The sequence below is a fragment of the Trichechus manatus genome, unplaced genomic scaffold (genome assembly GCF_000243295.1).
Source record: "Trichechus manatus latirostris isolate Lorelei unplaced genomic scaffold, TriManLat1.0 scaffold00043, whole genome shotgun sequence".
NCBI lineage: Eukaryota > Metazoa > Chordata > Mammalia > Sirenia > Trichechidae > Trichechus > Trichechus manatus.
In genome coordinates this window covers 3,428,101-3,455,517 of record NW_004443979.1, presented here as the reverse complement: position 1 = coordinate 3,455,517, position 27,417 = coordinate 3,428,101, and the positions used below count along the sequence as shown (strand labels likewise).

Genomic DNA, 27,417 nt, shown 5'->3' with positions numbered 1-27,417 from the left:
TTTCCAAAATGGTTGTATCATTTTGCATTCCCACCAGCAGTGCAGAAGTGTTCCAATCTCCCCGCAACCCCTCCAACATTTGCTATTTCCAGTGTTTTTGATTGGTGCCAGTAATGCCAGGGTGAGATGATATCTCATTGTGGTTTTAATTTGCATTTCTCTAAGGGCTAGTGATCGCGAGCATTTCCTCATGTGTCTGTTGGCCGCTTGAATGTCTTCTTTGGTGAAGTGTCTGTTCACTTCCTTTGACCATTTTTTAATAGGATGTGTGTCTTTTTTAAAATTAGTTTATAAAACATCTTTATTATTTCATTGAATCCTGTTATTATTTTTCCTTGATTTTTAGAAAGCTTGAAAATATGGAAACTATTTCTTTCATCTTTACAGAAAAGAAATAAAGATTTTATTTAGTCTTAGAAAAAGCTGAAATGCCCAGCTGACTCCCTATCTATTAACACTGGGAAAATACTATCTCAATATAGTTGTTTAGGACTTTTTACTGTGTTTTGACTCATTAAATTATACATGTGGATAATAGTATGTGCTAATCGTTATACCATGTATGACTTTAAAATATTAGGAATATTTTAGAGAAGTATGGTAGAAACGTTGAATCTTTGTCCTTTAGGTGTGTATCTCTTCTCACTTAAAGTGATTAAACCACAGACATTTCAAAATTTGCTTTAGTTAAATTGATTCTAGAAGTAAGAGATAATATTGTATGGCCTGATCTGTATCCATTAGTTTACTCTTAGATCAGTGATTTGGTTGTAACTTTTAAATATAACTTGTTCAATGAAACCTTTCATTTTTCCTGAATAATCTCAGTGGAAATTGTCTAGTGTTCAGAATAATTCTCTTTAATTTTTATTATTCTATTGCATTTTCTGTGTACAGATGATGTTTATATTTTACATGAGTATTTATTTAGTTTTTCTGATAAGTTATTTTTGTGATATTTAAAATATTTATGTTTCTTTAAAAGCCTACTTTTCTATTTCTTAGAAGCTCACTTTGGAGTCTCTGCTTTATATGTTATTTTCCTTTCTTGCATGTCATCCATTAAAGATTAGCTGTGGAAGGTTGGAGCATGGAGAGATTATGAATGACAGAACAACTCCTGTAGAATAATAATCAGTTTTTGGTATTTAATGCTGTTTGACTTTTGCAGACACATTTCTTATTAACCTTTGGTACAAAGAGAAATCCAGGTTCCTGATATCTCATGGAGAAGATGAATTTGAGATCCTCTTCCAATTAAACTAAAACAAGGCCAATATTCGATTTTAGCCAAAAGAATTCCTTTAGTTCCTAAATATTGTGTTTTAAAATCTATCTATCTAAACTGTATTTTAACAATGTATAATCCAACATTTACATAATTAATTTGCCTAGTTTATTTTACTGATGGTATAAGCATTTAATCTGCGTTTTTGATCATTAAACATATTCTTTTCTATGCACTCAAATTTAGGCTGATATTTTATAAATAAAAATTTTGCCAAGCCCTTTGTATTACAGAGGGTGTTACTTTGCTGTCAGTGGGGAGGGAAGGAGTTTAACTGTGACTGTCCAAAGGATTAGGACATAAATTTTCTGAAATTTACAACTTCAGTTTTTCTGTTCAGATTAAGATGTTAAACATCTAGATATGTAATCTACCATTACAGCAAATATATGAAGACACTACAAAGAATTAGTGTAAAGAAAATCTAAGTTATATAGTAGAAAATGTTTACAGTGTTCTCTTGTAAAAAGATGCACACAGTGTCTCAGATGACATTGACCTCTAAAGATTAAGGAGAACAAGAGTTCTGTGTAGCAGAAGAAGAAAAAAATAGCATTATATTCACGTTTAAGACATAATAACACATAGGAATCTTGTGTATATGTAGCGAGCATTAATAAAATGTGATACCCTTTAGTTTAATACCTGAAGGCCTTAAATGCATTCAATTATAATGGAGCCTTAACTACACACACACACACACACACACACACACACACACACACAAGCACACATTTTTTAATTTGGAAGGAAAAAAGCTTTCAAGAATATGGCCTATAATTTCAGATTAAAAAAAGACCCCTCTCTGAAATATAGCAGGTGGAAATTTTGGTAGGTAGAAAATTGATTATATTACCATCTTTAGCTGGAGAATCCTAATTATATGAAAGAGTGCCAGGTCAAATAATACTTGAGGGTAGAGTGTGGCCAATTTTGTATCCTCCCTCCATAAAAACGTTTTTTCCCCTCTTGGACAGAGAAACCATTATGCATGATAACAGCCAACAATTAGAAACTATTTTATTAGGAATGGTTTACTGTGGACTTTAGCATGACAACAAGTATTTGAGAACATGTAATGTAATTACGGTGTTTTAAACAAAAATAACAGAAACTTTTCAGAAAATGATTTTAAGACTTTTTCAAATGTTTGATTTTGAAGAGGAAATAATTTTGGAAAAAGTTTAGGTAGAAGTTATTTTTCACAATATTTTCATATTGATATCTTTTAAATTTTAATGCAAATATTCTGTACAGTAAAGAAGTCAAATACTGTTACAGTTGTATTTTAGAAATACACAAAATAATTGATACTTATTTTAATACTTCAGGGATAAACATCTATTTTACGTTAAAAATTATAGCTGTAATATCTATATTAAATATCTGAATGTAAATATAGAGCAGATTTTTGGACAGTGTTCTTATGTAGTCTTAGTTATCTGTTCTAAAGTATGTATAAAATAATTGAGTTTTATTTAAAAAAGTTCTTATATACTTCAGAAATTTAAACTTAGTTTTTTGTATAATTTCGTCATTAATCTTTAACAATTTCTATAGTATTGGTGAGTATAAGATAATAGCACCTTTACAGAAAAAAGTCTGACAACATACATTAGGGCTTAAAAAGCTGACTTTTAATCTAGTAGTCATACTTCTAGGAATTTTCCTAAGCAGTTAACTATATATATACATAAAATTCTGTGTACAGAGTGGTCATTACAGTGTTGTTTGTATAGTGAACAGTTGGCAACAATGTAAAATCTAAAATTAGGAGCATCTTAATTGATTAAAATATGGCATATCCAAATGATAAAATTCCATGCATTATTTTATATTTTTTGAAGACCACTGAAGAATATGAAAATATATTCTATGTATTTTAAAAACATGCAGAAATTTACAAAACTATGTAAAGTATTCCTGTCTTCTCCACATTTTTACAATGAGCCTATATTACTTTTTAATCAGGAAAGGTTATCATAAATTTTTGTGTAAAATAATAAAAAATACAATTCAGTTTTAGAAAGAACATGATAGTATGATTTGTGAAAGAAATTCTGCAATAATAAGCTGAATCTGGCATTGTGATTCCAAAAATAGAAGCATAAAATTACTTGGAGTAGGTTTGGTTAATTTTCTACTGGTATAGGGCGTTTACCGCCTGTGTTAAAATTTATAATTTTTAAGGACATTACAAAAAAAAAAAGACTAATGTTTGTGATTCTGAAATGTATATGTGGTGGTTTCATAAAACACTACTTAGTATCATATTTCATATTTTCAGGAATCCATTTAACATAATTATGAATCCCCCAAAATAGTTAATCTTCATGTCAAGCAATAAATGTAGATAGTCATAAATCTGAAATTCTTTCATATATAGCAAAGGCCTGTCTTTTATAAAACTATTGTCTATATTATATATGTTGTTTAGAACTTTTGAGCAGTAATTGTATTCATTGATTTGCTTGATAGGTTTTAAATCCTAATGATTATTTTCCCCCTTCTTTAATTTAGCCTTGTCTGTTTATATAACAGCTTTAAGGATGTTAACAGATTCTCTTTCCTGAAAAATGTCTACCCTCCAAATTATGTTATTTCGATACTCATGATCTATTTGAACTAGAATGATTTCTAATACACTGTCTCTCTCATTTCTAGTATATTTTAAAAATAGTTTGAAGAGTGTAGAATATGGATTTGTCAATAGGCTTGGTTTCTACTAAGAAAATACGTACTCTGCCTTGACTCAATAAATTCATACTTAGTATGGTTCAGCTTCTTCATATTTACTCTTGCCATATTAGAAAACAATTAGCTTACTAAACAAATCTGAGTATTTGGTGGAGAGTGGGGGTGATCTTCTCTGAATCTTTCTCATTTGACTAAGAATTATAGTATATTTGATAACCATGTTTAAAAATGGAGATATCCAAATATTATTGTAAACACCCAATGATTTGTTTTACCTACAATATAAGTATTTTACTTGGTTGGCTTACATAGTAGCTAATAATATTTGTTAATGTTATTTAACTGCTGTGAACCTTTACTGAACAAATATTGAAATTTATTCAAGTCAAAGAAAGAGAATCTCTAATGACTTTTGTTAAAGCTTCTATTTAATAGTTAAGGAGAAAAGTTTGTATGACATACGAGATGCAATTAACAGTAGATTTTACATTTAATAAAAAGAAAGAAGCATGCGTATTTGCTTTATTCATTCCATCATAATTTGCATTAGAGCTGTGGGTGTTTAATGAGCAAATTCCAACTAAAATGCTATATTGATTTTCTAGTGAACTTTGTAATAGTCATCTACCTAGGAAAAGCTCAGTGTTTACAATTAAGTTTTCTATAGTTAAAATGTTTGAGAGTTGCATATTGACCCTTTAAAGGTACTAAATTCCAGAAAGAATCAGGTTTTTCATAACCAAAAAATTTTACATATAACCAGATAAACGTTTGTTTGTATTTGTAATACATTTAGTAATACCTTAATTTTGAAAACTTTTCTCATTATTTCTAAAATGTAGAGCTATATTATGCATATTTTTTTCTGGCATTTTAAAATTTAACCTTAGAATACTCAGAAGATAATCTCCTTTAAATACACATGTACATCTTTGGATTTGAAATAGCTCTAGTAGGGGAAAAAATGTTTTCTCTTAATCACATAGGACCAAATAAGCCCTCTGTGTAAATCATTTACCTTTAAATATAAAGATAACTGCTGAAGCCCGTGATATTGCTAGTCTTACCTCTTTCATCAGGTGCTATTGTATATAAAGTGGAACACAGCTTATTTTAAATGTCACTTTATAAAGATCTCATTACACTGTACAGGAGTGATAGCTTATTATTGGCATTTGAAGTTTAGTGATTAGTATTTTAAGCTTTGACATAGTTCAGGGCAATATAATATACATGTTAATCTGTACTTTGACCACTCTTTATATTCATTTTGTCCATTCTATCTGCCCTACAAATGAGAATTATTTTATAATGTAAAAAATTGTGAACATCTTAGAATATCATGATATTGTATATAAATTATTGAATTGTTATATTTTGCGGTACGTACATAGAATAGGTTTTGGAAAAGGTTTTCTTTTAGTTCCTCTTTATAATTTTTGCACACCAAGGAAACATGCAAACAACAACAACAGAACAGAATCTGTTTTTGCAACAAATGGCCCAAATTGATCAAAATCAGTTTTTTAATGTGGCTAGGAATACAGTTGAATTGTGAGTTTATGGATTGAGGGTGGTGGTGGTAGTGGTGGAATAGAGCTAACCTTTGTTGAAATTTCAGTTTATTCTGTTTTTTTTTTAATTTGGCCAAGGACTTTTTATATAATCTAACATAATTTTCCCTAACAACCACATATACATTCTATCCACCTGAACTGCCACTAAAACAATGTAAGAAATTTAAAAAATCAAGAGTGCCTAACTTTAGTATGTTAACACCTTGGATCTGAATAAAGCCCATATTCTTCCCATTATATCATGGTACTTTCTCTAAGCTGTTATGAAAGTTCTTCCCAGGAGGAGATGGTGTAGAAATAATAGGGACAAATAAAACTCATTATTGTGTACTTCATTCTGGGCAAAAGGTTCTTTCAAATCAGTATGATGAATAGATTTATGGTAGCAGAATAGTACAGCTGTAGACAACCAAATAGGAGTAATAACACTACAAAAAAAAAAAAAACTATAACAATTGTGCTGAGGAACACTGGTGCTTCCAAAATATACGTTCATACGAGAAACAATTTCTTAATTAAACTTATCTCAACTATCAAAAGCATTTAATTTTAAGCATATGGATATGCATAAAAAGTTGTTGCAGTACAGTTGGTCATATACTTTATCAATTCAGCTATTGATGGAAATTTGAGTTCTTTCTAGTTTTTGGTATTATAAAGATGCTATGATTATTCGTGTTCAAGTCTTTGTATGGGCATATGCTTTAATTTTTTTGGGTAGGTATGAGTATAATAACTAAACCATATGCCAGGTATATGGTTAGCTTTTTAAGAATATGCCAGACTGTTTTCCATTGTGGCTGTACCATCTTACATTCCCGCTAGCAGGTTGCATTTTATACTCTAATATGGAAAAAATATACTTGATTTATTCAGTTAGTTTCTTTTCTACCATGTATAATTTAAGTAACTACATTGATAACTCTCTTAATTAACTTTGCATTAATGTATGACAGATCTTACAGGAAACCAGTATTTTATAATCTAAAAAATATGTCAAATATTTTTACTAAATTTAATTTGTGATAAACTGTTATTGCTTGTGATTTGTCAGCATAAATGAAATATAGTTTAGTGATCCAGGTATTTGAGTCCCTGTATGTATAAAATAGAAGTGTTATTTTAAAAGATATACATGATTTCAGGTATGCAAAAGTAGAGGTTATGCTTAAGAAATGACGATTTCATGTAACATCAAAGCCTTCAGTACAGCAATGCGCAAATCTAGAACGTGTCACTTGTATTGTAACATGTATAAATGGCATGACCTGAAGATGTGCAGTGTAAAACCAGCACAGATGTGCCTCTGTGTACTCTTCCCTGATCCCATCTTTTCCTCTCCTTCCCCTATCCTACTGAGGCAACTACTATCCTAAATTTGGTGTTTATTGTTTTCATGCATGTTTTTATATTTTTACTAATTTTGTCTATCCATAAGTAGTATGTAGAATTTTTTTGCTTTACACCTTCTATTTTTGCCAACATTTTTGAGATTTGTCGAAAAACATCTGTTGCTCTAGATCATTCATTTTAATTGCTGGATGGATTCCATTATGAATGTATAACAATTTGTTTGTTCCTGCTCATGTTGATGGACATTTGGGTTATTACTAAATTTTTGCTATACAAATAAAATGCTACAGTAAGCATTTTTATACATGTTTCCTGTACTCAATGTGCAAGAATTTCTCTACGCTACATATCAAAGAGGAAAATTTCTAGGTTGTACCAAAATGTCAGCAGTTCGAATCCACCAGCCGCTCCATGGGAGAAAGATGTGACAGTCTGCTTCCATGAAGATTTATAGCCTTGGAAACCCTATAGGGCAGTTCTACTCTGTTCTGTAGGTTCCTGTCAGTCAGAATTGACTCGACGGCAGTAGGCTTTAGGTTAGACACATCTACAACTTTACTAAATATTGCCAAATTGTTCTTTAGATGGTTATGAAAATATACAGTCCTGTCAGCAGTATATAAGGAGCCTGGGTGGTGCAAGTGGTTTGCAGTTGACTGCTAACCTAAAGGTTGGTGGTTCTAATCCACTCAGCAGCCCCATGGAAGAAAGGCCTGGCAAACTGCTTTTGTAAAAATTACAGTCATAAACCCCTATGGAGAAGTTCTACTCTGTAACACATGGGGTTGCCATGAGTCAGGAACCAACTCAACGGCAGCTAACAACAGTCCTCAGCAATATGTGAGAATTTCCTTTGTCCTACATCTTCACATTTATTATTATTAGACAGCATTTATTATTGTTAGAGATTTTAATTTTTGCTTTTTTATGAGTGTGAAATGGTATCTCAATTTGCAGTAGCTTTTAAAAATATTATTACCTGAAGCTATTAATTGATACTGCCTTTGAAACCAGTTGAAATAAACAAACATTCTGAAAAAATGACAAATGATTTTTGTTTTTTATTTCTCCTTTATTTTCTCTAATTAATTATGGATTATATATTTTTGTAGCTCTGGTTGAAGAAGTATATTGTGCACAGAGGGAACGTGATGAAGCTATTATGGCTAGATTGCGATTAGCCAATGAAGAGAGAGATGAAGCAATTGCACGAGCCAAGCATATGGAAATGTCTATAAAAGCGTATGTACACATTTGAAACTAATATACAGTTTATGTAGATATTAGGAGCATACATAAAATGCAGGTATTATATGTGGTTACATATTCAAAAACGTTACTGATTCTTATATATTACACTAGGAAATTTCAGTCTTTTCTAAAACCTTTAGCATTATACTAGTAGTTTGAATGTCAGGAGTAACCAAACCAAACCCTTCGCTGTCGAGTTGATTCCAACTCGTAACGACCCTACAGGAGAGGGTAGAACTGCCCCATATGGTTTCCAAGGAGCACCTGGATTTGGACTGCCGACCTTTTGGTTAGCAGCCGTAGCTCTTAACCACTACTCCATGAGGGTTTCTGTTAGGAGTAACAGTCACTGAGAAAAATTGTGCATCACTTTCAGTACAGTTACTTTCTTTTCTCTGTTTCTTCATAGTTCGGTTGTTGATGTCCTTACTCTACCTTCTTTTGTGCCTCCTCTTTTCTTCCCTCACCTTTTTATTATCAATTTTTTAAATTTATTTCAACAACCTGGGTACTTTTTCTGCTCTCTGCTTAATAGCGTCATTGCTGTTCTTCACTACTTTTTATTGGTAGTTCTTTTACCTTTGACTCTTAAACTTTAGTGATATATGCAAAGAATGGAACCTAAGAGTCTACGTTTTTAACTGGCAATGCAGGTGATTCTGATATAGGTAAATAATAGACTGAACTTAAAAAACAATTCCCTAGAAATAAGTACTTCTCAAATTTTAATGTGCACATTAATCACCTGGGGACGTTTTATTTTTTCCCATACAAAAATTTATACATACATTGTTATGTGACTAATTGCTCTCCCCATACTGTGACAGCACACTCCTCCTTTCCACCCCTGATTCCCCATGTCCATTCAACCAGCTTCTAACCCTCTCTGACTTCCCATCTCACCTCCGGACAGAAGCTGCCCGTTTAGTCTCTTGTATCTACTTGAGCTAAGAGACACACTCCTCACGAGTATCACTTTATGTCGCACAGTCCAGTCCAATCCCTGTCTGAAGAGTTGGCCTCGGAAATTGTTTTAGTTCTGGGCTGGTAGGGAATCCAGGGGCCATGCTTTCTGGGGTACCTCCAGTCTCAGTCAGACAATTAAGTCTGGTCTTCTTACTAGAATTTGAATTCTGCACCCCACCTTTCTCCTGCTCCATCAGGGACTCTCTGTTGTGTTCCCTGTCAGGGCAGTCATTGGTGGTAGGTAGGCACCATCTAGTCCTTCTGGTCTCAGGCTGATGAAGTCTCTGGTTTATGTGGCCCTTTCTGTCTCTTGGGCTACTACTTTCCTTATGTCTTTGGTGTTCTTTATTCTCCTTTACTCCAGGTGGTTGGGACCAATTGATGCATCTTAGATGGCCACTTGCAAGCTTTTAAGACACCTGGGGACGTTTTAAAAATGCAGATTCTCGTGCAGTAGGTCTGGGGTGGGCCTTGAGATTGTACATTTCTTACAAGCTTTCAGATGATGAAAATGCTGCTAGTCTAGGAACATGCTTTGGGTAAAAAGCTCGTACAGCATCTAAGAATATGTTATCTGTAAAGGTAGAATGTAGTTGTTTAATATTTTATAGTCATCAATCAATATACTTATCGCATATTTGCTCCCTGCCCAGTGTTGTTAGGCTCTGTAGGGGATGAGAGTAAAGTACTAATTAAAACAAGGTTCATTAAGGAGACAAAACTAAATGTCATTAAATAATACTAACAATGGCAGTGTTTGTCACAGTTTCGTAGACTTTCTTTGTTTTTGATGGCCTTGACAATTTTGAGGAGTACTGCTCAGGTATTTTATAGAATGTCTTTCAGTTTGGGTTTGTCTGAAGTTTTTATTATAATTAGACTAGGTTTATGGATTTTGGGGATGAAGACCACAGAGGTGAAGTGCCATTCTTATCACATCATTTCAAGGGTACATGCTGTCAATATGACTTACCACCAGTGATTTTAACCTTGATCGCCGGGCCAAGGTAGCGTTTGCCAGAATTCTCCACTATAAAGTTACTTCTCCCTATCTTCCTATCCACACTCTGCTCTTTGGAGGCAAATCACTTAAGTATAGCCATACTCAAGGATGTGGGATGGGTAGGTGGGAGGGAGTTAAGTTCCAAATCCTGGAGGGGAGAATATCTACATAAATAATTTCTGATTCTTGTGTACAGGAGATTTGTCTCTTTTCCCTCATTTATGTATTCAATCATTTATTTATGTCAGTATGAACTTGTAGATATTTATTTAATACTTGGGATATAATCTAATACTACATTATTTATTTTGTTGCTCAGATTGTTTCAGCTTTGGCTGTTGAGAGCTCTTTCAGGTTGGCGCCTATATCCTTTTGATATGCTTCCATCTTTTTTTTTTATTTTTGAGTACTTTCTTACTTTACAAGATAGCTAGTTCAGGGTCATTTTGTATATTCCCTGTACCATCCCTAGAATCAACCATTTCTCCAAGAATCCTTGAGGAATGATACTAGAAATCAAGATCTGGGTGCTGAGTATGCTCACTGTTGCTGGGGTATGACTACTAGGCCCTCTCAGCAGACAGAACCAGGGAATATATGTATGTATGCTAACTGATTTATATACGAGCCCTGGTGGCACAGCAGTTAAGAGCTCGGCTGCTAACCAAAAGATTGGCAGTTCGCTCCTTGGAAACCATATGGGACAGTTCTACTCTGTCCTATAGAGTCGCTGTGAGTCAGAATTGACTCAGTGGCAACAGGTTTGGTTTGTTTTTGGTTTTTTATCCACTATTATTTGTATATTTATCCATCTGTATCTATATTAAGCTACACATGAGTTCATACTGATGTCTCCACCTCTTGCATATTTGTAATTTCCCTCTCCAACAGTGAGAAGTCTGGCTCCCACCATCCACCATCTATTTGCTTACTTGTTCAACCTCAGTAAACAGTATACAACCTCAGTATAACTTTTTCAAAATCATTGATCTATACCCATATACCATGAAAAACAACTTTACCAACTAAAGTACACTGTTTATGTACAGTTCCTTTAGTTTTTAATCTTACTGTTTCCAATCAAAATACCTTTCCAAAGTTGCTTAGATTGGCTCTTTTTTTCCTCCTGCCTCCTTAAGTGAGGTCATGCCATATATTTATAATACAGTTAGGTTCTTTTGTCACAGTCTGCATTCCATCCTGGGATCTCCTGACCTCCTGGTTGATTTTTTTTTTTTAATTTGCATACATGAAGGTTCACTCTTTATGCTGTAAAGTTCTATTTTTCTTGACAAATGCATATTGTCATGTATCCAGATTAGTTCCACCACTCTAAAAATCCCCTGTTCTTCCTCTAGCTAATTCCCCCTCCGCAAAACCCTGGCAGCTGATGTTGGAGATGGTGGAGAACCAGACAGTGTTTTGTTCCATTGTGTATGTGGTTGCTGTGAATCAAGTCAGACTTGAGGGCAGCTAACAACCACAACACCTTTTCATTAATGAATAGTATTCCATTTTATAGATGTTCCGTGGTTTATTTATCCACTCATCTATATAAAGGTTATCTTGGTTGCCTCCACTTTTTGGTGATTATATATAAAGTTGTTATAAGCATTTGCATGTAGGTTTTTATATGGACATATGTTTTCAAATCAGTTGGTTAAACCTAGTAGTGAAATTGCTGTGTTGTATGTTTAGTCTATGTTAATTTTATAAGAAACTGCCAAACTTTCGAAAGTGCATTCCTACCAGCAGTGATTCAGAGTTCTGTTGCAAAGCATCCCTGCTAGCATTTGGAATTGTTGGAATATTGGAGTTTTTTTTTAATTTTTAACCATTCTCATAGCTGTGTGGAGTCCTTATTGGTATAAACGTTTATTGCATTTGGCTTCTAATCGAAAGATTTGAGGTTCAAGTCCATCCAGAGGTGTCTCAAAAGAAATGCCTGTCAATTAACTTCTGAAAAATCAGCCACTGAAAACCCTGTAGAGCACAGTTCTTCTCTGACACACATGGGACCACCATGAGTCACAATCAACTTGATGGCAACTGGTTGGCTGGTTGGAATAGATGTGTGATGGTATCTCATTATTTTAAGTTGTATTTCCCTAAAGACAAGTGAAAAGGAGCCCTGGTAGCACAGTGGTTAAGCTCTTGGCTGCTAACTGAAAGATCGGTGGTTCAAACCCACCAGCTGCTCCTTGGGAGAAAGATATGACAGTCTGCTTTTGTAAAGATTACAGCCTTAGAAACCCTATGGGGCAGTTCTACTCTGTGCTATAGGGTCGCTATGACTCAGAATTGGGTCGATGGCAATGAGTTTTGGCTTTTGGTAATGACAAGTAATGTTGTACATCTGTTTATATGTTTTTTGCCATCTGTATATCTTTTTTTAAATTTTTTTTATTGTACTTCAGGTGAAGGTTTACAGAACAAATATTTTCTCATCAAACAGTCAGTACACATACTGTTTGATGACATCGGTTAACAACCCCACGACATGTCAACATTCTCCCTTCTCGACCTTAGATGACTTTTTTTTTTTTTTGGTGAAAATATACATAGCTAAAGATACACCATTTCAAAAATTTCTACATGTACAGTTCAGTGACATTGATTACGTTCTTCCAGTTGTGCTGCTATTCTCACTATCCTTTTCCAAATTATTCCATTACCATCGTCTTCAACTCACTGTCCCCTAGGCTTCCCATCAGACCTTTTGCGTTGCTGTTGTCAATTTGATGTCACATAGATAATTCTTTTTTGTTGTTGTTGTTATGCTGTAGATGAAGGTTTATGGAACAAAATAGTTTCTCATTAAACAGTATACACATTTCCCTATGACAATGGTTAACCCCATGACATGTCAACTCTGTCCTTCCTCAACCTTGGGTTCCCTATCACCAGCTTTCCTGTCCCCTCCTGCCTTCTAGTCCTTGTCCCTGGACTGCTGTGCCTCATTAGTCCCATTTTGTTTTATGGGGCTGTGCAGTCCCTAGCTGAATGGTGAACCTCAGTGTATATCTTTTTTGGTGGCATGTCTGTTTAGATATTTGGCCATTTTTCAAATCAAGTTGCTTTCTTGTTGAGTTTTTTTTGTTTGTTTGTTTTGTTTCTTAAATAATATTGTGTTTTTGGTGAAAGTTTATGCAGCAAATTAGGTTCCCATTTAACAATTTCTGTACAATTTGTTCACTGACATGGGTTACATATTACACAGTGTGTCAACTTTTGTCATTATTTCTATTCTAGTTGTTCCGTTTCCAGTAATCTTGTTTTCCTACCCCGTTGCCTTCTCTTTTTTGCTTTAGAGTAAATCTCATACATGATTTTTTAAAGGAGCACAGTACTCACTGATGATATTGTTTATTTTATGACCCAGTCTGTTATTTAGCTAAAAGATGACCTTATGGAATAGTTTTGGTTCAGGTTTTAAAGAGTATCTCAGGGCGATAGTCTCGGGGAGTTCTCCAGCCTCAACAGGCCCAGTAAGTCTGGAATTCTTAAGAATTTGAGTGCTGTTCCACATTTTGCTCCCATTCTATCAGGATGCATCGATTGCGTTCTTGAGCATATCAGAATGGCCGGTACTGGTAGCCAGGCACCATGTGGTTCTTCTGGACTCAGGGTAGATGAGGTCGTGGTTCGAGCAGCTAGTTATTGTTGAGTTTTAAGAATTCTTTATATAATATAGATACCAGTCCTTTATCAGAAATGTTTTCAGACATTTTCTTCCTGTTCATGTCTTGTCTTTGCATTCTCTTAACAGTGAGTTTGGCAGAACAAAAGTTTGAAATTTTGATAAGATCCACTTCATAAGTTTTTTCTTCCAAGGATCATGCTTTTAGTATCGAATCTGAAAACTCATTGCCAAATCCAAGGCCACAAATATTTTTTTCTTATGTTTTCTTTTAGAAGTTATAACTTTTGTATTTTACATTTAGGTCTGTGATCCATTTTGAATTAGTTATTGTGTAAGGTGTAGGTATGTATGGGGTTCTCTCTCTAGCTTTTTTTTTTATTTTGCATATGAACATTCTGTTGTTGAAGCACCATTTGTTGGGAAGGCTATCATTTCTCCAGTGAATTTCTTTTGTATCTTTTAAAAAATTCTGTTCACTGTATTTGTTTGGGTCAATTTCTATGCTCTCTATTCTGTTCTGTTGATCTGTGTGTCTGTTCCTCCGCTAATACCACACAGTCTTGATTACTGAAATTTTATAATAAGTCTTGAAATCAGATAATGTCAGTTCTCCAACTTTTAGGGAATTTGTTTTGGGTATTTTGATACTTTTTCCTTTCCAGATACATTTTTAGAATCCATTTGCTTATATCTACAGAAAAGCTTATTGGAACCAAATGTTTCTAACCTATTTTTCTTCAAAGTAGGTACCTTTTAACTTATTTCAGTACTCCAGCCCTTACAACCTTAGAATTCTTCTTTGGGGATTTGCAAGTACTATTATATTTAGTTTATCAGCTGCTGATTAGTGCTACATTGTATTTACATGTAAATTTATGGCCATAAATTCTGTTACCTAAATTTATCACCAATTTTATTTATGAGACTTGGTTCTAAGTGGATTTTGATGCTTTTCAAAAATAAAAATCCACCTTCAAAAGATAACAAATAGATTTTCATACAATGTTATTAAATGTAGGTGACATTTATGCTTTATACGTCAGAAATCTTAGAGCAGTTGACTGCTTGCCCCCCACCCTAGGAAAGAAAAAAAGACCAAACTCACTGCTGTCAACTCAATTCTGACTTGTAGCAACCCTGTAGGACAGAGGAGCACTGCCCCCATAGGGTTTCCAAGGCTGCCACATCTTTCTCCTGCAGAGTAGCTGGTAGATTTGAACCCCTGACCTTTTGGTTGGCAGTCAAGCACTTTAACCTCTTTGCCACCAAGGCTCCTTAGTACTTGCCCAAAGCCTTCTAAAATCAATCAGTTGCCCACTGTAGGACTTGCCTACCTCAGATTTTCATGGGCAACTCAAATTTAGCATATCCAAAATGAAACTTACTAACTCATTCTTAAAATCTTATCCTTCTTCTTAATCCCCCATCCTGATCAGTGGCAAAACCATCTGCTCATATATCCAAGCCAAAACTTCTTCCTCAGAACCTGTATTAAATTGGTCTCTTAATTTTGTTCATTCTTTCTCTTTAGCTAATAAATATAAATTGGGCCTATCCATCTTTCGTATTATATTTTTTTACCTCCTTTGTCTCTCCACTTTTTTGTGCATATATTTGTTACAGTTTTTATTACATGTTAAAATTATTTCTTTATAGTCCTTGAGGCAGAGCCTTTTCTATTTTGTTCTTTGTAACATTAGTATTAAGGGAGTAAGGGGAAAGGGAGAAAGGGAAAACAATCAATCCCAAGCCTGCTGTTTTAACTAACTAATCCATTCAACAGATATTTGTTGAATACATACTTTGTGTCAGGCATAGTGCTAATTACTGGGGACACAGCATTATGGTCCCAGTTTAGCTAGGAATATAGGCATTAAGTAAATAATTACATAAATACTTAATGTACATCAATATGAAGAATTATTGGTTCCTAGGAACATTTTTTTGTAGTGGTTAGGAGCTACGGCTGCAAACCAAAAAGTCGGTAGTTCAATTCCACCAGCCACTCGTTGGAAACCCTGTGGGGCAGTTCTACTCTGTCCGATAGGGTCACTATGGGTCGGAATTATCCCGATGGCAGTGGGTTTGGTTTTTTTGGGGTTTAGGGAACAGTTTTGGAGCTCTGGTGGTGCAATGGTTAAGAGCTCGGCTGCTAACCAAAAGGTTGGCAGTTTGAATCCACAAGCTGCTCCTTGGAAACCCTGTGGGGCAGTTCTACACAATCCTGTAGGGTCACTATGAGTCGGAATCGACTCGACGGCAGTCAGTTTTAGGAACAGTTTATAAGAGGGGTTCCTAACGTATCATAGTCATAGGGTGCCGGTGGTGATCAGAAAAGGCTCCACATGTGAAGCAAGAACAACAACAAAAAGAATAGTATGTCAGCATAGTTTTAGATGATACTATTCAGGTGTCTTTCTCTTCCTCAGCTGAGTCTGTAGGTTGTGAACCTTCAAGAGTGCATTTTAGAATAAATTTTTCTTAAGATAGAACAAATTCATAACTAAGTTTTGCTTAACTGGAGGGCATATTTGGAGGCATTCAGTGTAGGCTAAAAGTATAAATTATTTTGTAGCTCCTTTTGTTTTAATTCTCTATTTCTTGCCTCCTATAATCTTCAAATTCCTTCTTTCTTTTTTTCTCTCATTTTCATTGCCACTTCTTACCTACTTTGTTTCTCTCTTTTATAGTGTCTGGCTTGTGTTATTACTCTCCTACTTCTCTGCCTTCCCTTACCTGCCTTTAATGTACAGTGCTTTTTTCTTTTCTTTTCTTTTCCCCACTTCTTCCTTTTTTGGTCTGTATCCAAAACTAAAAAAAAAAGTAGAATGGATTCAAGTTAAAAAGACTTACATATACAAACTAATATACACATGTTTGCATATGTATATTCCAAGTTGGAGTTCATGATATCTTTTTCATTTTCTTTGTTATTGTTGATTTTTTAAAAACCGTTTTAAGGGTACAGATCAGACTTAGAGAATAAAAACACACAATATGGAATTTTCTGATTCAAGGGAATCACTAATTCATTTTATCGTTGAGGTCAAAGTTTTGCTTCCTACTAGTAAACAAGGTGAATGTATGTTCAGAAAGGAAAAAGCTGATATTGACTGATTTAGGGATAAATCAAGAAATGTGACATTTCATGTATGGGTCTTTTCACTTAGAGTGCAAGGTTGTCAGTCAGAATTTGCATGGTATAGGAAATCAATTGAAACTTGAGCCCGTGGACATTTGCTTCAGCAAAATTCTTACTAATTATCATGACTATGTCAAGTTAGAATGTTGTAAGCTTAATTTAGACTTGAAGAAAGATTGAGATTCTTTTGTATAACTGTAAACTTCATATTAGTTATAATTTATGATTTGTCAGTTTCATATAATACTAATTATTATTTCAGTTCTTTATTTAAACCAACATAAAGCTTTATATGTTGTACAGGCTGCTAGTAAACCTTAGTACCTCCTCAAAGTCATTTTATATAGAAAATTAAATGCCTTGTATAGCTGCTTTAAGTTATCCTTTTTTTTTTTTAGGTGGTTTTTTTTTTTTTTTTGGTCTAATTTTTGTGTTGTCTTATGTGATACAGTAAGTGATGTGCCTCTTTTAAGCTTGAAATTAATTTTCTAAAAACCACTTGTGTTGATTATTAATCTTTAACTAGATATTGAATGATCTAGCTCAGGAAAATAAATCAGATATACTGAATTGGCACTTAACAGTGTATTAACATCAAGAATTTGGTCTCAGTTTTCAATACTCTGTATGGTCACTATAAATCGGGATTGCCTCGACAGCAGTGGGTTTTGGTTTGGTATATTAGAGATTGGCAGACTGGGTACTGAGGTGCAGCTCTAGCCTGCCACCTGTTTTTATAAATGTTTTATTGTTACACAACCACACCCATTCATTTACTTATGTGTATGGATGCTTTAGCACTTAGGAGGGCAGAATTGAGTAGCTGTGACACAGAACATATGGCAAAGCCTAAAATATTTGCTATCTGACTCTTTAAAGAAAAAAATTTGCTGACTTCTGCTCTAATAGATATAGATATATAGTAGAGACTAAATTAGGAAGTAGTTGAACTTTATCTTTGAAAAATATTCCCTGAGAATTTTAAAGAATTACAAATAGAGAAATATAAGCATTAGCCTTTTCTCTTTACAGATTCTTGTTTCTGTTGAAAGTTACTTATTTCCTGTGTAAATTTTCAAATCCCAAATTAACCAATAAAGTTTTATTTTTCCCTTGTTGGCCATTTATTACTATATTTACATCAGTTATAAACATTAATAATAAAGCTAAGTGGAGATCCAAGTACTAAGTGATTGACTTGGCTCACTCATGTCCTAAGCACTAGAACTTGCACGCTAGCCTCACCAAAAAACATGGTTCAAATTCATACATCAGCAAAATGACAAATCCCTGCATGTTATGCATCTTTGGGGACGATCACTTAAATTATTTAAAGTATGAATGATAAATTCACGTGCCAAAGATCTACTGTATTTCTTTCATTAACTTAGCTACGGTATGAGTGGCCCTAACTAATAAAATCTGATTTTGATTTTCTTTAGTTTTAGTTGTTGCCAGAGAATTTTAATATTTGTGTAAATATCTCTTTTAAAGGTGTTTATTTAAAACATTTAAATTCTACACCTGCCTCTCCTTAAAGTAGAAATTCTTCACATTGCAATGTCTGAAGACAGCTTATAAGTATTACACAGAAATTCCGTATACTTTTTGTCATGTTTATTATTTGGAATATACAGACTGGGTAATCTGCCTACACTGTCATTTTCTTGTGGTCATACATAATTCTTTGAAACTTAACATAGAAATTTATAACCTTGAAATAAATATTATTTCTTTTACAAAGTTTCCCAGGAATCTACCAATTTAAATGTTTAATTATCATGTATGTTGTCACATTTTAAATTATGACGTTTAATGATGTAATTGTGAAATTTATAAAAATTTAAATTGAATTTTATTTAAAATTGTGTTAATTAGCTCTTAGTCTAACTTCATCTAAAGAGAATAACATTAAGATAAATATTCCTCACCACGTATGGCTTTCTTAAAAATAATATTTACCCAACCAGTAATTGATGGTGAAATGCTACTGATATTCTTCAAATACTTTTTCTGTGATTGTAAATAAAAATATAAGAATTTTATTATACATTTCTGCTATGCTCCTCAACTGAGTAAAAAAGAAGTAGTGATCTTCACCGTTCTTGTAAGACAAGCTTTTGTGAAGCAGCATCTTTGAAAACTGCTGATTTATTTTGGGAGAAAAAAGATAACAAGTGAGGGTAGTTGCCCTTACATAAGTGTGAATCCAAATAGTAGACATTAGTAATTTGATATACAATTAAGTGTGTATAATTTAAAGGTATTATACCCTACTGTTAGCTTATACTACGTAAGTGTGTAAAGAGGTAGTTTATTTTTTATTTTTCTGTTAAAATGCTATCTTCTAAAATTCGTGCTTTCTCTCCATAGAGATTTCATTGAATTGTGGAGTTTGGAAGTGTTTTGTGGTATATTTATTGACTGTCTTCTGTCATTTCTTTCTAGTATCCTTTTGTGTGGAGAGGGGGGTGCTAAATCATAGGGGCACAGAAATTTAAAAAAAAAAACACAGAAAACAGGAACGTGTATAACTCAGTTTTTTAGTACAGTTTCAAAATAATTGAGACCATTTCTAGAATCAAAATCATTTCACTAATACTCACTACAGATTTTCTTTCAATTTACCCAATTTAATTGTGGCTTGAATTATTTATAAATATTTTTAAGTTTGAGAATATTTGTTGTATAACATAAGAACTCTTTCCTTTACCACATTTCTTCAGTTCATCAACATCAGCAAACATTTCAGCAAACTCTGTAGCTCTTATAAGACAAAATGCACTTATTAGGGGAACCAATTTACTTTCTTTGTCTTTAAATTAAATAATTATATACAAGTTATGACAAAGGGAAAGTATAATGTTAGCCACCCAAAAATGTGGTTCCGTTTTGGTCAGCCTTTCTGTATAGGGTATTTGTTTTAACAAGTAGGAAGCAACAAGAGATTTTCAGGTCAAATTTAGTGGTAATTATTTGTCTTTGCTTTTGAGGGAACATAGTTAAACTTTGTAATAAAAATACTTGCCTTGTTTTATTTGTAATAGTGTCCAAAAGAGAGAGGAAATACAGCTTCTGATAAGAATTGAAAGTCCAGGAATAAATATAATGATGAGAATGAGTGCGTCTATCACTGGGGAACTTTCTTCATCTAAGCACATATGAACAATTGATCCTTGTAGTCATATATAGCAGTAAACATTAATAACTTAACAGTCTGAATTCAGTGCAGAAGATATGGAGCATTATTGAAAGATGGAATCGAGCAGGTGGCACTTTAATATGTTCAGTGTCATGGTTGACTCTAAAGACTAGTCGAACGAAATTACTTGAGGTTCTAAAGATTTAAAAAGCGAACTCATTTTGCTGCACTAAGGAAATGCTACTGATGAGGCTTTCTGTGTCCCTTTTTTCTAGGCTAGAAAATATTAACCCTGAAGAAAATGACATGGTAAGCCATTCTCTGAGGAGATTTCTTGATGTCAGTCTTATATCTTAGAGGCTTAAGTTCAATTGAGTGGGTTTCAAGAACTAAGATGTGGGAAAAAGAAGAATTGACACACTAATAATGTACATCTTTGCTGCAATATGAAAATTCAATAACTTCCCTCAGTCAATTTACAATTCACATGTGCCTATTAATTAAAACCCTATATTAAATAAAATATATTAAAACTTCATGTCTGACTAACATATAATGGTGTTGGTAGACATTACAGGAATTACTGAACAGAATAAACAATGCAGACACAGGGATAGCTATTCAGAAGAATGGAGCTATAATTGTGGATAGAATCTACAAGACCAAGGAATGTAAAAAGAGAATAACTGCAGAAGAAATGAGTGCCGTGATAGAAGAACGGGATTCTGCTTTGTCTCAGGTAACTCTGCATGTATCTGTAAAAGCATATACTTAGACTACTCCTCCACTCCTTTAAAAATTACTTTTACCCAGACGTACTTAATTCACATTACTTTTTAATATATAATCAATAACACAATGATTAGATATATTAAAATAATTGCATATTTTGTTACACTACTGTTCGAATATATGCACCCTTATTAATAAAACTGTTAACTTGTTATAAAAATATTTAGTTATATTTTTTAAAGTGATCGCTTTTATATGAAACATCTTACTGGACTCTCCTTGTTTTATGGGCTAAGATTATGTCTTCATTACTATTTTATTCCCAGTATCTAATTTTACACCTTTTACTAAACATTCATAAGTGAATCAAATCATTAGTATATTTTTTTCTGATCATTACTTTTATCTTCCTTCTCTAACCAGATTTCCTTCCTGAGAATACTGCTTCTACTGTGGTCCTTGTGAATAGTGGCTATGTTCTTCTTCATACCAGTTATTCCACTGGGCTTGGAGGCTTGTTTCTCATTAGTGCTTTTAGACCAGTGTTTCTTTTTTCCTCCCTAAATGCTCATGTTTTTGAAGCTCATAAATCAGACTGCACCACCAGTAAACACTCCTTTGACGGTCATCTACACACTCCTATGTCATGATGACCTCATTTATTAAAGATCTTAGCGTCTATTTCACTATGTCTTTCTTCAGCCTGCTCCTGTCATACTTATTGATGATTTAAATATCTATTCAGATGATTTTTCAAATATTCTGGCCTCTCATTTCCTTGATTTTCTCTTCTTCATTGATTGTGTGCTCCCCACTACCTCAGCCATACCTTCCATGGTCATAACTTATTCTTTGTCATTATCAGTCTCAGTTTTAAGTATCCCACTTTCTGACCACCACCTACTTTACTGTCTTTCCACCTCATTCACTCTAAATGCTAAGTCCATCAGGTTTTCAATTCCACTGGAAACTATACAATATTTTCTACTTACTACCTTTTTTCTATTCATCAAACCCCTTATGTCCTGATTTCCCTTCTTAGCTTAGATTCCATGGCCCATTATTATTGCCAACTTGCCTATAATATAACCTCAGTTCTCTTGCCCTGTCTTCCTTTCTCCTGCTCACCTAGTAAAACCCAAGCCTAGTTAAATTCGACTCTGCCTATTCTATATGATCACAACTTGGGTGGGGGAAATTTGCTGACTATAAATTTACCTTAAATTCATGACCACCATCTTGAAGTAGGCCTTTAGTGTTACAGTCTTCTTGCCTTTGGTTAGTCCATTCAGTCTCTCCTCTAGAGTACTATTTTATCCCTTTTCCTTTCTCCTCAAATATCTCCTCCTTCTCATTAAAACAGAGAACTTCTGCATGTCTCCACAATTTCATCTACCAACCCATCTGCATTGATTTGCACATATATCCTGTGCTTCCATTTAGGGACAGCCTCTCTGCTCCTGCACTATTTCACATCTCTTTTTGCCTGCTCAAGCTTGTCATTTAACCAGTTGTCCCTTCTCACTCCTACTTCATGAAATGTTTCCTATTCATTTCTATCACTATCCAAAATGCTTTACTATCTCTCATGGAAGCTGGGTAGAAGTTTTATTAAGTCTTGGTCCACTTTTGTTTTACCTTGTACTTTGGGTAATGCCTCTGGGCTATCAACTGAGGGCTGAGTACTCACTGCTACTCCTGGCAGATCCTGTCTTTGTCTCTTTATCTTGCTGTAAGACTATAGGAAACTCCTGTTATTCTTTTTCGTAGGCTTGGGCCTTAGCTTTTTAACTTTCTGCCCTGTACAGGTTTAGAATTTGGAAAATGATTTGATGGGGAAATCAGTCTCACATCTCCAGTTTTGTCATTTCAGCCCTGCCAAAAAGTTGACTGGTTTCTCTGTCATGCCTAGAATCTGCAAAACTCCCAGGGTTGGGTGGCGTGGGGTTGGGGGAGGATGACTGCAGAGCCTCAAATCACCTCTCTACAGTTAACCCCTCTTCAGAATCTTAGGCACTCAAGTCATTGTTGCAGCATGGCCCTCTTCTGCCTTTAAACAGATGATTTTTGTGTTTAGTTTGGCTTCTCTTGTTCTTGGCTGGAGCATTAGTCTGCCGCAAATGATTCTGTCCTACCTAGAAGGAAGTCTGACATCTTTAGAGTAGAATTGGAAAAGCTCCTTAGCGTTTTAAAATAGGCAAGTGTTTTTTCTGTGTTGTGCTTCACCAAGTGTATTCAATCTTAGATTATTCATTAGATTTTTAAAGAGATAGCCAAAACTATTTTCGTGTGCTTGGAAACAGATATTATAGCATAAACTCAAATATTTGATATTTTTATCATTTATTTTCTTAAGTTAACTAAAAATAAGCACGTGAAGAATAATTAAGTATTGACTGCCCCCCTTTCCTCTTCCTCTCATTCCTTTGCCCACGGGCTTTCATGGTATAAAAAGATAAACAAATAGAAGAATGCAGCATTTGGTAATATTTGTCAGCATGTTTTTATTTATAAATTGATGTATCTACCACTACAATATATTTACAGTTATGTTTTATGAAGAAGGGAAAGTAGTTGTTTAATTATTTTAATTTGTTCATTTGCCAAGTCCCCGGCCCTAGTAGTATTCATTTTAACTTTTATGTTATAGTCATTATATATTTATAGTTGTATTATTCTGAATGGATACTTTTTTTAACCTTAACTTTTTAAAAATAAACTTATTTTGGAATAGTTTTAGATTTACAGAAAAGTTTCAAAGATACTATAGTACAGAGAGTTCCCATATACCCCTCACCCAGTTTCAGTTTCCCCTAAATTTATCATTTACATTTCTATGGTACATTTGTCAAAACTTAGAAACCAGCATTCTATTACTATTAACTCTACTCCAGAGTTTATTTAGACTTCACCTGTCTTTATTAATGTCCTTTTGTCCCAGGATCCAGTCCAGGTTTCTACACTGCGTTTGGTTGTCATGTCTCTCCAGTTTTCTCTGGTCTGTGACATTTTTCAGTAGTCTTCCCCCCACCCCCGCCCCCACCCCGGCTCCACCAGGACCTTGTCAGTTTTGAGGCATACTGGTCAGGTGTTTTGTAAATCTCTCAATTTGGGTTTGTCTGATGTTTTTCTAGGAGCCCTGGTGGCACAGTAGTTAAGAGCTTGGCTGTTAACAAAAGGTCAGCAGTTTGAATCCACCAGCCACTCCTTGGAAACTCTATAGGGCGGTTCTGCTCTGTCCTGTAGTGTCCCTGTGGGTCGGAATTGACTTCATGGCAACAGGTTTTTCTCATGATTAGCCTGAGATTTTGGAAGGAATACCACAGAGGTTTCACCTTAAAGCTGTTGTTTAGCATCAGGTGTTTTATGATTATACTGTGTCTTCTGTATGGTGCCAGGACTATAAAGTGACACTTGTAACTTTAGTCCCTTTCTATCTCTATGAAAAATCTTCAGATTCAGTGAGAAGTTCTTGCTTTTGTTACATTTGTTAACTTACTTTATTTTTCTAATCAAGTTAAAATAATGTATTTACTTTAAATGGCCTACTTAAAATCATACCTCTTTCAGATGAATCTTTATACTCTTATTTATTCTAAATTCTTCTCCCATATCTCTTCTATCCCAAACTGAGAAATGAAAGCTTTAAAATCTTTCATAGGATAAATTAAAAATTTTATAATTAGCATATGTTTGATCAGAGAATTGTCTTACCAGTCTGTCATTCTTTCATCTTTATAGTTTATTCAGCTCACCAATACTCAAATATTACGTCCAGGTTATAGAAATACCTGGAAGTACAGGATAAAACTGGAAATTTCTTCACTATCTTTTTTTCTAGGCTCTTTCCATTTTTCATTCTATCCAAACAAAAAATTAGAATGGTAAATGGAAGCATTTCTTAGAATATAGAACTTAAGTCTTGTAAAAACTTAGAGGCCATCTAGTTTATTATTATCCACTAATTTGAGGAACTTTACCTATGGCTAATTTTCAAAGTAGCCAAATATCCAGCTTCTCTTAACTATCTAACCTCTGTTACCGGTATTCGTCTCAGAGCATTTAGCTGATAACCTAAATTCTGCAGGCTAGGCTTAGAGGTACAATTAAATCCAGGTCATACACCAGTAAGCAACAGAAGAATCTTGGACTAGTCAAGATTGGTGGGGTTTATTAGCTTTGAGAGCTGACCTTACAAGAGCTGCAGTAATTCAAATTACCAACCCTAGGGGTTCTGGCAAAATTAGGATAACTCTAGGCTATTTTTTATTTCCAAGGACTTGCATACCTAAGTAGGGCCTGACAGCAGGAGGCTTTGGGCCTTGTTGACACTTGTAGTTGGTAGAAAAATATGGTAGAGATTTTCATTGATAGGCTCTCAGCTGGTGCCTGAAGCACTAGAGACTGTCCCAGACCCTGAATACTGAAATTCGCAAAAGCTAGGAAAGGAGGCCTGTGGCACAATGATTAATCATTCAGCTGCTAACCAAAAGGTTGGCGGTTCAAACCCACCCAGCGGCTCCGTGGGAGAAGGACCTGGCAATCCATTCACCTAAAGATTATAGTCTAGAAAACCCAATGGAGCCATCCTGCTCTGTCATATAGGATCACTGTGAGTTGAAATTAACTTGATAGCACCTAACAACAACAGGTGATCCAGAACATAAGAGGAGGAGGTACCTTTGCTAGGAACAAGGAAACTACTTTTGTGGCAACAGAGGAATACAAAGAACTTGAATGGATACAGAAGCTGGCAAGCTGATAAGTTTAGTGGTGAGAAGATGGGGGCAGGGCATCAGTCCTTTTCTCAGGTTATTTTAGATTCTCAGTATGATGGGTTAATGAATGGTGCTGGATATTTAAAATGAGGAGACAGTTGGAAATAGTTGTCTTGGTGAACTAGGGCAAGGCATGATTGACAGGCTGATCTGAATGTTTATTTGAGAATTAGGGTAATGAATTTAAAGTGAAACCTGTCTGGAAGGTTGTATGATTTCTTCTAGCAACATTCAGATCTTGGATGTTGTATGGTGTTGTGATAATTGATTTTAACTAGGGTTGGGATTTTGATGGGTGAGGGACCAGAGAATCGTTACAGGGATGGACCATAAACTCTCCCCTGGGTAAAGAGAAAGAGGACTAATGAGTGACTTAGAAGGAAACTGAGGAGAGTGTGGTATCACAGAAGGCCAGATGCTGGATAGTAAAACACTGGTTGACCCATGGACTGGATGTTTGAGTTCATCAAATAATTGTCTTGGAGTGCTGTAATATGTTGTAGTAAGAGAAAAAGACACTTGAAATAAAGTTTTTGAAGGTGTTGCAATTATTAGGGTCAACATATTCCAGATATACTTCTGTGTAAGTTTTAATGAGTATTTGGGTAAAAAACAAACAAACTAAATGATGAGTATTTTACAATACACAAGCCAGACTCAGAAGTAGTAAAAGAGAGGGAGCACATTTGAGGAAAAGATATGAGTAATTTAAAACTTAGGATTTTTTCTTTTTATTGTACCCAGTACAGAAATTAAAGACTGATAATATAAATATTTTATGATATTTCTATGTCAAGGTCATAAAATCAGTCCTAGAACATTCCTGAGTTGGTTTTGAATTTCTCATTTGATATTCTTTGTGACCAAAACCAACCAATAACCAATTGCTATTGAGTTGATTCTGACTTATGGCAACCCCATGTGTGTTAGAGTAGAACTGTGCTTCATAGGATTTTCAGTGGCTGATTTTTCGGAAGTAGATCCTCAGGCATTTCTTCAGTGTTAAAAGAAAATTGAGATTGGGGAGTCTAGCATAAACTAATAACCCACTTGGAGAATAACCCCAAAATCTTGGCCAGTGAGATAACCATCAAAGTTAAAACTATCCACTATAGCAGAGGGAATGAAAATGATTCAGTAGCCTAGTTTCTTAGCCTCTCCTTTATTAGTGTTACCTTCACTTTGTATCTCTCCTAATTAGCATAGCGCCTAGCATATAATAGTTGCAAAATAGTGGTTTGTTAAATGATTAGAAGTTCATGAACAAAAAGTTATACTTCAAAACAAAATAAATCATAACATTTAGAGTTTCATTTTTCAGGAAAAGTAGGAAACATGTTAACATTCTTTATTATAGGGACTGTAAAGTTTTTATTAGTTTTTTTCCCCTGTCAATTTGTTAATTTGCTCTTCTGTCTATCATACAATTATTTGCATATGAGTGTTTTTTTTTTACCAGTCCATCTTGCTAAAATGTATTGTTGCTATTTCATCTATTCTAATAACTTATCTTTCTTCTCATTATAAACATTTTATAACTTTTTGAAAGTATAGATAAGCAGAAAGAAGAAAAAAGTTTCATAAACTCACTTCTTAGAAAATAATCATATACAGATTCTTTGCCTTTTTTTTCAATGCATATTACATCCTAAATACTACTTTGTAACCTGATTTTTCACTAAATGATTTTATATTTGTCAGATAGTCTTATAATTTTATAATGTGGATGTGCTAAGATTTGTTGAACTCATCTGCCATTTGGTGGTGTTTGTGTATTTTTCTGTTTTTTGTAGCTAAATTTTTATTTGCATCCATGTTAATTGGAATATGTCTTTTTTTTTTTTT

At 34.2% G+C, this 27,417-nt stretch overlaps 1 protein-coding gene across 1 annotated transcript in view; it reads left to right on the top strand.

Annotated features, from left to right (window-relative positions):
• The window catches only part of MIPOL1 (mirror-image polydactyly 1), a 354,221-nt gene that overhangs the window by 39,363 nt on the left and 287,441 nt on the right, over window positions 1-27,417 (top strand). Inside the window, exons 6-8 of the mRNA XM_004376497.1 lie at window positions 8,028-8,157; window positions 20,338-20,371; window positions 20,631-20,801. Coding sequence (XP_004376554.1) covers window positions 8,028-8,157; window positions 20,338-20,371; window positions 20,631-20,801 — 335 coding nt within the window. The remainder of the gene's footprint in view (window positions 1-8,027; window positions 8,158-20,337; window positions 20,372-20,630; window positions 20,802-27,417) is intronic.